Genomic DNA, 14,625 nt, shown 5'->3' with positions numbered 1-14,625 from the left:
TTATCCCAGATCCCCCAATTAAGACTTCAAACCCCCTTAAGGGATAAAACAATAGTTTGGTCAAAACATTTAAATATACTTCAAACATATAAAGTTAAAAACTACAAAAACAATGTATCTGTGCCTGGAAGAATATTGTGATACGATTTCAATCTCCCCTAAAGTGGATCATACCATTCCATCTTAATAATAATCATTCCTCTTCTTTACCTGCTGCTGCCTCATTATTTGTCATGTGGCTAATTGTGTCTAGGTTAAGGTACACAAGCTGCTCGAGATACAGCATTACAAGTAAGTAGCTTCTATCTACTTATCTTTTTATAAATAAGCACTTTAAACACACTTTTCCTTACAGAAATAACTCACATGAATTTACTATCCCACCTTAAATGCTGCCAATTTACCATTCCGCCTTAAATGCTGCTGTAGCGGCACTCAGGCTTCAGGCGTTTTTAAGGTAGAACCGAAGATTCAAATGGGAATCCACGTTCTGTTTTATTTGAACTGTTTTTCTGTGATTTCTGCACAACCTGAGCAGAAATGTGTAAAACTTTTAAAACACTTTATTATCTACTACAGTCTAAAGAGGAAACTGTGTTTTAACGTAGAGAAAATGTGTTTTAATGCAGGGAAACTGTTAAGGTGGAATGGAAATGTGTTTTAAGGTGGAATGGAAATGTGAACAAGAAACTAAAAGCTTTATACGCTGCAGTGAGTTAGACCTAGTGAAGAATTAACATTAGTTACGCAGATGAGCAGTTGAGCAGATGAACAGTAAACTGGTTTATTACAATTTTTTAAAGGTAAGACTTATTTTCTAATCTTTTTACTATGCTACTTTAAAAATTAACAGTAGCCAAGCCTTTTAAATGGCTTTAGCCGAGCTATATAAATGCATTCCTACATATCTCCCCTTAACATTTAATATTGTAGTCCCAGAGTCAAAATATGTGGATGAGATGAGGAACAAAAGTCTTCTCTACAGGGTTTTTACATTGTTATTTTATATTTATTTAGAATGAAATAATACATGATTCCTGTGGGAGAGATCCTATAGAATATAAATTAAAATGTAATGGTAAGAAAGCTGATTAAAGATAGCATCTGATAGCATTGTGTCTGTGTGTTTTTGCAGGATTAACTGTGGATAATATATTATTTATATGTATAAAGGTTATTGTGTGGTATATAAGTGCTACATTAGCTGATGTTTATACATTAGTAATGGTTTTATATTTAATGTGTTGTAGACATTACAGTAAGGAAGTGAGACACTGTAAGGATTATAAGACTTCAGTTTAGTGAAGCAGCACCTAAGCTGTACTGGTTTCCATTTACACCCTGGGCCAGTTGGAGACATTTTAACTGTACAATCATCCACTTTTCTAGTTGATCATACTATTATTGATTGATCATGTGGTGTTTTTGTGCTGTTGGTTCCGTCATAAGACACTTTGCAAGAAGTTCTTTGCAGTTTTTACGTCAGATAAAGTCAAATAAAGTTGATATGTGAAATGGTCAGTGTGATCAGATTACTTTGTACGTGGTCTCTGTCATTTATATTTTCTTCTGGTCTGAATCTCATCCATATATGGTTGGTTGTAGTCAATTTGACAAAATGTGTTTTTTTAGTTTAGTTTTATAGAACATAAGGGAACGTAACCACAGCATACAGTAACAGAATGGAACTGTTGTGTCGCTCAGGCAGTGGTAAAAGTCTATAAACACTGTTGAGGATGTAGATAAGGTTCATAAGCTTTTTATCACGTGATCTGCTATTTATAGCAGAGATAGAGGGCCATGCTGAAACTGTGGAGAAGGAGAAAGCAAGGACAGTGTTTCTATTACACACCAGTATTCTGATAATACACCACCCATCTCTGTGTGTTTCCCTCTTCCAGAGGAGCCTGTGAGCAATACGAGTGGAAAAATCAACCAATCCTTTTATGGAGCGTGCCCTGCAGTTTCTCAGACCGTGTGTGTGTGTGTGTGTGAGTGATTGAGAGAGAGAGAGAAAGAGAGAGAGAGAGAGAGAGAGAGCGTTGTATAAAGAGCATTAAAGGGCTCATATCATAGATAAATGAAAAAAAAGATAATTAAAGAGTATTCTACAATGAGTATGATATATAACTATATATAACTAATCTACAAAAGCATCACCTTTGGAATAGAGTGTGTTTGTGATGTCACACAGTAAAATCCATAGTATTAAAAACACAATGAAAACATATTTTTCCCTTTTGAGTATTAACATATACTATTTCTATACTAGCATTAGTTAAATGTGTAATTTAATATTTTTTTTCTTTACAAACATGAATTAAGTAAAGAACTTAACTAATTTTAATAAATTACTTTTTATGTATAGAAATCAAAGATTTATGTTTATCATATGTACTGTTGTACAGTAAAAAAAAAATAATAGTTATTTCTTTTTTCATCCACCATCCAGTTAAAATATGTAATGTTAAAATTCTTTAAATGTTAAATGTATATTTTTAAACTTGATGTGAATATTTAAGTTGTAATACAAATGACATATCTGCACTGCATAATGCTATCTATTCTAATCGCCAGGTAACATATAAATATAAAATCACACACACACACAGGACTTAAAGGAAGAACAAGAATAAAAACTCTCTACATAAAAAAAGTAATTAAAAATGTAACCAAATGGGCACAGAGTGTTCCAGCACTCTAAAGTGCTGCCAATATGATTGGAAGATTGCTGGTTCAAATCCAGCTTGCCATCAGCTGCCGGAGCTCTGAGAGCACAGTTGACCTTGCTTGCTCTGGGTAAGTAGATAGCATTCTCTCCCCACATCACTTTAAAGGGTGATGTTGATCAGCACAAGGCCTCTGTGAGCTGATGTATCAGAACCGAGTCGCTGCGCTTTCTTCCGAGTGTGCTATGATGCTACTCAACAATGCTGGATCAGCAGCAGTTAAAAAAAGACGGAGTCTGATTTTGCATGTGTCGAAAGAGGCGTGTGCTGGTTTTTTACCCTCCTTGTGTTGTGGCATCATCAGTGATGGGGGGGATATACAGCTGAATGTGTGGGAAAATTGGCCTAGCTAAATTGGGAGAAAAACAGGAGAAAATTTAAGTAAAATTATTGGAAAGAATCCATTCCACACGATCGATAGGAGAATACACATACCACTGAAAGCAGGAGGAGGTGAAATCAGCCCCATTACCATCTCACAATGTCCAATTTTTACTAAAACCTATTTTTTTTGGGTTATATGCCCATGTTCTTTTTTCTTTTTTTTTCCATGTTTAGCTGTTTTATTTTTTCAACTTTTTAGCTATATTCCCTCTATCACTAGTAATGCCCCAACACCAGAAGGGTGAACTGAACTGAACTGCTGCTGATGTAGCATTGTCTAGTAGCATCACAGCGCTAACACTCCGAGAAAAGCGCCTTGTGCTGATCAACATCACCCTAAGAGTGCCATCTACGCACCCAGAGAGAGCAAGGCCAATTGAGCTATCTTGGACTCTGGCAGCTGATGGCAAGCTACATGATCGGGATTTCGAAGCACCACTCGGAGCCTGTTAAATGAACGTTCAATAAAACAATTGAATATTAGGAGTAAACTTTGACTTATTTACGGAACAATGTTATTCCTAGTTATTCCCAGTAATCGTGTATTAGCAACAGGCTGGTAAATATATGGACTAGAGAAATGAGGACTTGTTGAATTGTTGAATCTGTCTGTAAAATAGTCATTCATTTAAGTCTCTTTTATAAGTAAAATTATGTGTATTTTTAACACCAGAATGGTGTAAATTGCATCTAATTCATAAAAAAAATTATGCCCCCAACACCCCCCCATGGAATGTTCTCAGAACATTCCTGGAACATATTAAAGCAATCATACGCTAGAGGTTCGTGCTATAATGTGTAAAATTGGCCCTGCTGTGCTGCAGTCGCGCCTGTATTAAACAAGTATATTATTGCGATTATACCACAGTTCCAGTATCGCTGTTTAATGTAGGATTTTGAGTTAAAAAGAACAAGAAAATATGATCTGTTTGGTTATAAAACAGTCAGGCTGGCTTGAAAACACTGCATCGTTGCTAGGTTACCTGTTTGTGGTGCAGTAATACATGAAGAGCTTCAATTACAGTGCATTACTGGCTGATAATGGCATTCACAGAAAGCCCCTCGGCCAATCACATTGCAGGTTCGGAACTAACTGTGGTATAATATACTGTATAATATAACATTACGTGCAAAAAAAATAATAAACGTTTTTATAACGTTCTCTGTTCGCTGGGGAGTATAGACACAGTGATCTGAGTTTGTTATTGTAAGGTCAAATTTCCAGATTTTGCTTGAAGGTGGGTAAAACTAAGTTAAGAGACTCAAAATGAGGAGTACTAAAAGTTTAGATTAGATTTAAGATGGATTCACTTGCTCAGGGATCATTTTTCACTGTGTGACTGTGAGTATGACTGGAGGCCCTACGCCTGTGTGTGTGTGTGTGTATGTGTGTGTGTTTGTATGTGCGCATGTTAGAGTTTCTTGGCACTGCGCTCCAGTTCTTCGTCATGCTGTGAGTTCTCGCGTTGTCGTCTCTCTGTGTGTAAGTGTGTGTGTGTGAGAGAGTGTGTGTGTGAGCCGGCTGTGTCCTGCTCTCCCTCTAATGTCACAGGGGCCGTGGGCAGGCCTGCAGGCGGAGAAGGGCTCTGAGAAGAAGGACAGCATATAGATAAAAAGAAAAAAAGGCAGATAGAGAGGAATAAAGAGGTAGAGAAAGAAGAAGATGAGCACAGGTGTCTAAAAAGAGCTAAAAAGAGCTGCCTTAGATCTTCTGCCTACAGGACGCAGGCCGGCACGGTCAGAAGAGTGTGTAGAGTGTGTGTGTGGAGTGTGTGAGGCATGTCCGTGCTGCTCCGCCGAGTGCCCTTGCTCCCACAGGAGGCCCTGTGGAAAATCAAACATTTCCATAACGCTCCTGCACTGTGGAACCAACAGGCTGCTAAAGGTAGGAGAGATTTTACACCACAATAATACTTAATAATACTTTACATTTAAGTTTTACACACTTATACACTTCTAAATATCTCAATATCACCCAATACCTTTATACTGCTTTGACACTTGTATGAAAAACTAATTTTTATACTCGTACAACTTTTACGGAACTTGCTTAAATACTATATATACACATTGTTTACACATATTTTACACTTTAACATATTAACAATACTTTAAACTACCTTTACACTATTTTGGCCATTCATTTACACTGCATTTATACAGCTACCACTTACAGCTACACATAACATACACACTTATTTACACTGTATTCATATACTCTCTACATTCATGCTCTCATATCTGGTTCAGGTAAGGTCAGTCTGAAGCAGTTTTAAAGAAGGTTTTGTATTTTTGATTCTGCTAAACCACTAATACACACTGACCCCACTTTATAAGTAAATATCCTGTAGATGAACACTGATGGCTGCTGCACGTTTAGTTCTTGTGCTCTGTAAACGTAACAGCAGTTATAAAAGAGAGGTCAGATAAAGGTGAAATCCAACCTGACTGCTATAGCCGCGATTTCCCCCTTCAGACCTTCATGCTGGGGGTTATCTGCTGAGATTGAGTGTGTGTGAAGTGTGTAGTGTATCTACTATAACCCCTTTGTTTTTGGAGGAATGATTATTTTGCATTATTCCGGCTGTGTCTCGGTGCAGGCCGGGCTTTGCTGGGTTTTTGCCAGCCAGCTGCTAATAATGTCCCGCAGTCAGTGGAGGCCGCCATGCCGGTTATGGGGAGAAATGTGAAAGCTGAGCCGGGTAGCGGACCGGTGCCAGGCAGGGCACAGGCCGCCTCACTCACTTTTTCAATACTGCTTCAGCTGACTATGTTTCACTATACTTACAAATCACTATTTACATACAGCTCTGGAAAAAAATTAGAGCACTTTAGTTTCTGAATCAGTTTTTCAGAATTTTGCAATTTATAGATTTGTTTGAGAAAAATGAACATTTTACTACGGACAAAATTCCAAATAAAAATATTGTCATTTAGAGAATTTATTAGCAGTTAGGGCTGCCACGATTAGTCGACTAGTCACTATTATGTCGACTATTAAAATAGTCGACGACTAATTTAATAGTCGATTAGTCGTTTTTTTTTTTTTTCTTTGTTTTTCTCTCCAAACTGCTGCGACTGCCTTTCTGTCCTGGACGCACATGCGCAGTAGTGGAAACCGGGGTAGGTAGTGGACGACATCTCAGGACATTATACAGACAGGCTCTGGTTTCATGGCTACCCCGCTACAGAACTCAAAAGTGTGGGATCACCAAGAAAATAAAAGTGAAACTCGTGCAATGCAATATCTGCAATGAAGAACTTGCCTTCCTCGGCAGCACAACCGCGATGCACAAGCACCTGAAAAGGAGGCATGTTGTGGCTGATTAAATGACGAAGAAGCTAAATTGCTATTTAGCTGCTAAAATTTGCGTAAACAGAGCGTTAACTTAGTACTTAACTTACTCATCTTGATAGCTTTAAAACAGAGGTCACTAATAGGCGGACCGCGATCCGGATCCGGACCCAGACGTTGTCACAAATGCCGTCCCAAACCTGTAAACTACAGAGAAGGATTTCATTCTGACAGTGGCTTCTGTTTTCAGTGCTTTTCGGTGCAGTAAACTCACAGATCAGTCATGTGTGGTGTAAAATCACCAAACGCTCTCCTCTGCCAATCAGATCTGTGCAGACCGCTGCCCTGTGTACGGTAATGTACACAATATCTGGACAGAGAGGCATTTTTTATTAATATACTTTTTTTTCATAATAGTTCAAACAACCTCACGGTTGAGATGTTTCATAAATGCCAGTGCCTTATCCTTATTTTACACAGTTGTTTACACTTTATGCTAAACAGTAAAATAATTTTCTGTTATAACAAGCTGCATATTTCATTAAAGGTTTAATGAACTATGATTTTAATTGTTTTTATTTTTAGTTAGCATATAGCTGAAATCTAATGTTGGTTGTATAATAGCAGCTGCATTCTATTGTGATAAACTGTGTTTTATATTCAATTAACGTATGATCCGATTAGTCGACTAATCATAAAAAATAATCGGTGATTAGTCGACTATAAAAATAATCGTTTGTGGCAGCCCTATTAGCAGTAAATGAGAAATGACTGAAATAACAAAAAAAGATGCAGAACTTTTAGACCTCAAATAATACAAAGAAAACAAGTTAATATTTGTAAAGTTTTAAGAGTTCAGAAATCAATATTTGGTGGAATAACCCTGTTTTTAATCACAGTTTTCATGCATCTTGACAGGTTCTCCTCCACCAGTCTTACACACTGCTTTTGGATAACTTTATGCTGCTTTACTCCTGGTGCAAACATTCAAGCAGTTCAGTTTGGTTCGATGGCTTGTGATCATCCATCTTCCTCTTGATTATATTCCAGAGGTTTTTTAATTCGGTAAAATCAAAGACACTCATCATTTTAAGTGCTCTCTTAATTTCTTTTGCAGAGCTGTACAGTATGTGTAAAATATAATAGAACATACAGTGCCAGTCAAACATTTGGACACATCTCTTTTTCTCATTCAGTGTGTTTTCTTTCTTTTTGTGCTTTTTTGGCATTAGAAAATTAAAAAAAATGTGTTAAAAAAACAATGTTTTATGTTTACTTTAGATTATAGCTTTAGATCTATGACAAATCTGCAGACTCTTGGTATTTTAATCTCAGAATCTTCATGAGGAAGAGTCACCTGGAAAAGTTTTCTCAGCATCTTTAAGGAAGGAGTTCTGCTGCTTTTCCTTCACGCTGTGTAGCTCCAGCTCATCCCAATTAAATCACCTCAAATCACCATCTCAGTTCATCAGCTTTAGATCAGGAGATTGGTCAGGTGGAGGTCTATCACTTTGTTACTGTTTACTACATACAGTAATTCCATATGCGTCCCTTATTTTTTTTACATGTCTTTAATATTAATCTACAAATTAGAAAATAAATTAAATAAAGAACTCAAAAAACATTAATTGAAAAGTTGTGTCCAAACGTTTTACCTGTACTGTATAAACTTATATAAAACTGTAACCGCCTATTACAGTGGCTCCAGGGGGGGGTTTTCTGCCAGTCACCTGCTGGCTTTCGCCATATTGCATTGTGTTTTCTTCCAACCTGGGAGGGTGAGGGCTAACCTGAAACCATCTGATATACCATAAACCACAGGCTAATATCCAACCTCTATAGGCTTTCGTTGCACTGAACAACTGAAAGAGAGCGAAAAACAGCACAGCTTAAGAAAGATGGAGGGCAAGAGTATGATACTGCCATACTGATTAAAAGATCATGAGCATCACACTGAATTATAGAGGGAGCTTATAGATTATAGAGAATCATAAATTCTGAAATAAGTATACAAGAATCACACTAAATGAAACAATACAACTGAGAATTACACTGAATAATATGGGAGGGAGCATCATACTTAATGATATGGGGCAGAGGTAACCTCACACTGAATGATAGAGGGAAACAGAGCTTTAAAAAGCTCACTGTTAGTAAGAGAGCACGACTCTGAGTGTTAGTGTAAGAGAGCATCACACTAAATTATATCACACTAAAGGATAGAGTGAGATAGATCCTCACACAGTGGTAAACAGTGACCATCACATTTAATTATAGAGTAAGGGCAACCAAATCACTGGAGGGAATCTCACTGAATGACAGATATAGAGCATAACCCTGAATGGCAAAAAATACAGTGCATAACACTGAATGAGCTATAGAGCATTGCAAAACATGGCGTCATACTGAATGACAGAGCTAAAGAGCATCACACTAAATGAAAGAGCTGTAGAGTCTCACAGTGAATGACAAATAGCTGTAGAGCATTACACTGAATGACCAAGTTAAAGAGCAACACACTGAAGGACAGAGCTATAAAGCATCACACTGAATGAGAGAGCCATAGAACATCAAAATGAACAGCAGCATTTAAAGCATCACACTGAATCACAGCTGGAGAGTATCACAGTGCATGACAGAGCTACAGAACATCACAATGAACAGCAGCCTTAAAGCATCACACTGAATAACAGAATGCTGTAGAGCATCACACTGCATGAGTGTCATAGAGCATCAGACTGAATGACAGAGCTATAGAGCATCAGACTGAATGACAGAGCTATAGAGCATTGAAATGAATGATAGAGCTATAGAGCATCACACTGAATGACAAAGCTATAGAGCATCACAATGAATGGCCGAGCTGTAGAGCATCATACTGAATGGCCGAGCTATGGGGCATCACAGTGAATAACAGCTATAAAGCATCACACTGAATGACAGAGCTATAGCACATTAAACTGGGTGACGGAGCTATAAAGCTTTACACCAAATGACAGAGCATCACACTAAATGTCAGCTATAGAGCTTCACACTGAATGACAGAGATATAAAACATTACACTGAATGAGAGCTTTATAGCATCACACTGAATGACTAAGCTATAAAGCATCACACTGAATGACAGAGCTATAGAGCATCACACCGAACACACAGACTTTAAAGCATCACACTAAATAGTACAGGGAACTGTGCATTTACTATTACATGAGTGTGCACCTGTATGTTAAATGTTTTTCCTGTTTTTGTAGGAGTTCTCTATAAAGATGTTCTGGTGGGGGTACCGAAGGAGATTCTGCAGAATGAGCGGCGTGTGGCCGTCTCCCCGGCGGGGGTGGAGGCTCTGGTGAAGCAGGGGTTCCGTGTGCAGGTGGAGTCTGGAGCTGGAGGAGAAGCTAAGTTCTCTGATGATCAGTACAAAGCTGCTGGAGCCGCCATCACAGATACCAAGGGGGCATTTGGCTCAGACCTGGTGCTAAAGGTGAGAAACACACCTCTGTAAGGACAGGTGCATAAACATACATGCACTGGGAAAAACATCATACACACTGTATGTACTGTGCCTTCAAAAAGTATTTGCTCCCTACAGATTCTATCGTTTTTGCTTTTTTTATCATGCTTACATTTTTTTAGATTAACAAACACATTTTAATATCAGACAAAGATTACCAGAGTAATTATAGCAATCTGTTTTTTAATTATAATTTCATTTATTACAGGAAAACAATCTATTTAAACCAACCTGGTCCTGTGTGAAAATATAACTGCCTCTAAACCTAATAACTTGATTGTGGCACCCTTGGCGGCAACAAATGCAGTCAAGCGTTTGTGATGACTGGCAATGGGTCTTTCACATCTCTGAGAAAGAATTGAAATAACACACAGTTCTTTAAATGTTTTGGGTTCTTTTGTGACCTCTTGGATGAGTTATTCATGTCCTTTTGGAGTAATTTCAGTTGGCAAGTCACTTCTGGGAAGGTTCAAGAGTGTTTCATGTTTTCTCCATTAGTGAATAATAGTGAATTACTGTGGTTCTCTGGAGTCCCAAAGCTTTAGAAATTATTTTCCAGACTGAAAGACTGAAAGATAATTCATTACTTTGTTTTCTCATTTGTTCTTGAATTTCTTCAGATTGGGGTATACTAATAATGTGCTGCTATTTGTGATCCTTTATCTGCTTCATGTTGTCAGACAGGTTCTATTTAAGTGATTTCTTGATTCTACAGGACTGGCAGTAATCAGGCTTGGTTGTGGTTAGTAGTGAAATTGAACTCGGCTTTCCAAAAAATGTGATTAATCACAGTTAATTTATGAAAGGGGGGTCAAATAATTAGGGGCACATAGGGCCAGGTATGCTTGGATAGATTTTTTTTCCCATAATAAATAAAAATCATCATTTAAAAAGTGCATTTTGTATTTGCTCAGATTATCTTTGTTTGATATTAAATTGTTTTGATAATCTGAAAAAGTTAAGTATAACTTTTTTACACCACTGTAATTTATAGTACCTATTAAATAATTTATTGTATATTATAAATATATAATAATAAAAGTTGATATATTTATTGATTACGTGATTACCTGATTGCTTACCTGTGCAGGTGCGTGGGCCAGTGTTCAACCCAGCACTTGGTGTCCATGAGGCAGAGCTGCTAAAGCCGCGCTCCACACTGGTCAGCTTCATTTATCCAGCGCAGAACCCCGAGCTGATGGAGAAACTGTCTCAGAGGAAGAGCACGGTGCTGGCCATGGACCAGGTGCCCCGGGTCACCATCGCCCAGGGATATGATGCCCTCAGCTCCATGGCCAACATCGCTGGGTATGACTTACAAACACTCTCTTTTTTTTGTATGCAGTTTCCAGAACTCTCAAGTTTTTAAATCAATTCTGAGTGAGTTTTTGGCTACATTCACATTACAAGCCAGATCGGATTTGGCTATTTTGATCATTCACATTTACAAATGTAAGTGATCTGTATATGTGTGTAATGTGAACGAATCTGTCCCTGAAATGTCTTGCATGCGCCTCACATTGATACCTGTATGAACGTCTCCTTTTTCAACAACAAAAAACCTCATATTAGAGAGACGAGAGACTCGTAGCTTTATATAGAGAAATGGATGAGTTAGCAGCTCATATGTGAAGCATCTTTTGCTGGAGTGGAGAAACAGGAAACAGCTGGTCTGAAGTTCATGTTTAGGTTGAGGAGGAGAAAAAAGGTCAGGCTGTTTGCTTTTGCTGTTTTTTTTTCTGCAGCTATAGCTGCACAGCTGCACCAAGAGATGCAGTGTGGGTATGAGAGAGAAGCACGTAGCGCTAATGCTAATGCATAAAAGCGTAAAAAAGACATGGATTCGCATTTGACCGTTCAAATTCATGACGCATGTCCATAGATCGGATGCATATCCAATTTAGGACCACATATAAAAGTGACTCAAACCTGATTAGAAAAAAAAATGTATTTGGCACATTCTGAAATCTGAGCCACATTGAGCAAAAAATCAGATTTGAGTCACTTCAGCCTCGTAATGTGAACAGGAAGTTTTAGGAGTGTTGGAGAGAGGTGTCAACACAAAGGGGTGGAGTTTGACGAGTACTTAATTAAGGAAGAGTTTTTCATTTTTTTAAGATTAAAGTGGATAAATAGGCTGACAGTGTCTGGTCAAACTGAGACATTATTCCCCATCATCAGCAAGTACCAATTTCAGTCAGGAACTACAAAATCAAATGATGAGACTGTACTGTAGGCTTCTCAGTACAGTAAGTCATCTTATTATTTGCTTTTGCATTTCCGCATCATCTTTGGAAAGTTATTGGCGGTTAAAAAAGTAGCTGTGCACCTTGGTGGGCATCGTCCTAGTCATTTCTGTGTGTGAGAAATACAATGTGTGTGGCGTGTGAGAGTGTGCACTGCTAGAAACGGGTGTGTCACATTTGTTCTCTGTGAGCTTGTTCACTTAATCTATATATTGGAACAAATGATTTTAGATTTCACTTTGTCTTGCCATTTTTTTTCTCTGATGTTCACTAATTAGATTTTTAGATAAAAAGCTTTAGCTATGTTTTCACCCGATGACTTCTTGTAATGTTAAATAACTTAATAGCTAAGCTAGCATAGTTTTTATAATGGCAAAATAATGTTTGGTAGTAGACATTACTTTTCATATGTGGATGGTAACTCTTGACCTATACTGTTGACCTATACGGTATATGCTTAATTTAGCATGTTAGCATTAGCATAAAATCAGTGTAATATTAGCAGCTAGTATCTAAACTGCTTGAAGAGGATTAGTTTGCTAGTTAGTTAACTAGTTTAATTTAGTCACAAATAGGGGTGGGCAATATTATATCGTATACGATATATCGTGACAGAAATATCATGATATTAAAAATCCATAACGTGATAATAGGGCTGTTCTGTCTTAAAAGAAGTCTATTATTTACTGTGAAGCTTTAGGTTTATTTATTGTATAATTGTTTTAGTGTGCAGTTTATATGCATGCACTAAATATTCTGCAATATTTTTGCTGCATTATATTATTTTATGCTATATTATTTATTTTGCCACATTATGATTATACTGTTATACTATTATACTATATTCCTGAAATAAATTAATTATTTTAGTTTTCTTATATCGCCAAGTATATCAGTATCTCAAAAATACCCTGAAATATCGTGATATTATTTTAGAGCCATATCGCCCACCTCTAGTCACACATAATAAAATCAACAAACAGGAATAAGTTCCAGTGATTTTTTTTTATGGGTTTGTTCTTTTTTATACGTTTTTGAACACTTTTTTTTTGTTTTGTGTGGATTGTTTTATTGTCTTTGAGTCCATTCAGTAATGATGATAAGTCTAATAGTTATTAACTACATTTACTGTGCAGTATTTCATTAGGCCCACTTTGTTGTTGATACGTGCCACTACGGCCCCCCAACACCTTGCTCCACCTGGGGTATAAACCAAAAAGTAGGCTCTGCAATGTTTATATGTGTTTTTTTTTATTATCAGGCACCACTTTTTAAGATAATTAAATATATATAGGAATGAATATATATTTATAAATGTATTTATTAATCACTAGTTTAAAAAATGAAACAGGAACGTTCGGCACAGAGCACACAGAGCACACTGCTCTAAGAAACCTATGAAACATGGAAGTTAATAGGTGTGTTTTCCACCCCTGATCTAGTGCAAGTTTAAAGTGTCCTGCAGCCGCACCTGGCCCTCCTCTGGTTTAGCATTTTACAGTAAATGCTAGACGTGGACCAGGTTAGAAGAACATGCATGGCTGTAAAGGACTGGGTGTGTTTTGTGTTTGCAGGTATAAAGCTGTGGTTCTCGCTGCAAACAACTTTGGACGTTTTTTCACTGGCCAGATTACAGCTGCAGGAAAAGTGCCTCCAGCAAAGGTACAACACACACAGAGTGTAATCTGTTAAGTGATGTCATACGTAAATATAGTGCCCTCCAAAAGATTCAGAACAGTGTGGTCAATCCCATTGTTTCTACTGTAGACTGAAAACATGTGAATTTTTATTACAAAATAATTATGAGGCAAAATATCACACTTCATCTTTTATTTTCAGGTTTTTACATCTGGATCTGATTAACAGTACAGAAGATAGAACCTTTTGTCTGAACCCACCCATTTTTCTTAAGAGAAAAACAGAAAATTATGATGTCACTAACAGTTATTTTCAGTGTTGGGCATGTTACTTTGAAAAAGTAATTATTTATAGTTATATAGTTATAGTTATTAACGGAGTTACTCCACTATAAAAGTAACTAGTTACCAGTAAAAGTAACTATTGACTTACTTTTGTGTTCCTCGCCCCCCCACCTTCTCAGAGCGTGTTTCATAAGCCAGATGAATAGAGTGCAGGACAGCAAAGACAACAATCATTGCTTAGGAGGTTATCTGACTCACACACACAACACACACACAAACACACACTTGCGTCTTTGTCTGTATGCGCAAAGTTAATTGAGGGGCAAAGTAATGTGCAGTAACGGGGTGTGGGAAATGGTAACGGCGTTATAGTTACAGTCAGAGTAATTAGTAACGTTAGTAACGCTGTTTATTTCAAAGCCGTTACTCCCAACGCTGGTTATTTTAGAATCTTTCTTTAAAGCACTAACAATGTTTGTGTTATAAACTGCTATTGTTTTCCTTGGTCTATCTGTTCTACATTTCTTATTTAGTACAC

The 14,625-nt window shown here is 37.3% G+C and overlaps 1 protein-coding gene across 1 annotated transcript in view; it reads left to right on the top strand.

Annotated features, from left to right (window-relative positions):
* Window positions 1-4,579: 4,579 nt before the first annotated feature.
* The window catches only part of LOC107197439 (NAD(P) transhydrogenase, mitochondrial), a 48,120-nt gene continuing 38,074 nt past the window's right edge, over window positions 4,580-14,625 (top strand). The window contains exons 1-4 of the mRNA XM_022687032.2: window positions 4,580-4,998; window positions 9,660-9,889; window positions 11,010-11,227; window positions 13,740-13,827. Coding sequence (XP_022542753.2) covers window positions 4,893-4,998; window positions 9,660-9,889; window positions 11,010-11,227; window positions 13,740-13,827 — 642 coding nt within the window. The 5' untranslated portion in view covers window positions 4,580-4,892. The remainder of the gene's footprint in view (window positions 4,999-9,659; window positions 9,890-11,009; window positions 11,228-13,739; window positions 13,828-14,625) is intronic.

This window comes from Astyanax mexicanus, chromosome 9, assembly GCF_023375975.1.
Source record: "Astyanax mexicanus isolate ESR-SI-001 chromosome 9, AstMex3_surface, whole genome shotgun sequence".
Taxonomy (NCBI): Eukaryota; Metazoa; Chordata; class Actinopteri; order Characiformes; family Acestrorhamphidae; genus Astyanax; species Astyanax mexicanus.
This window is presented reverse-complemented; position numbering and strand designations above follow the sequence as displayed.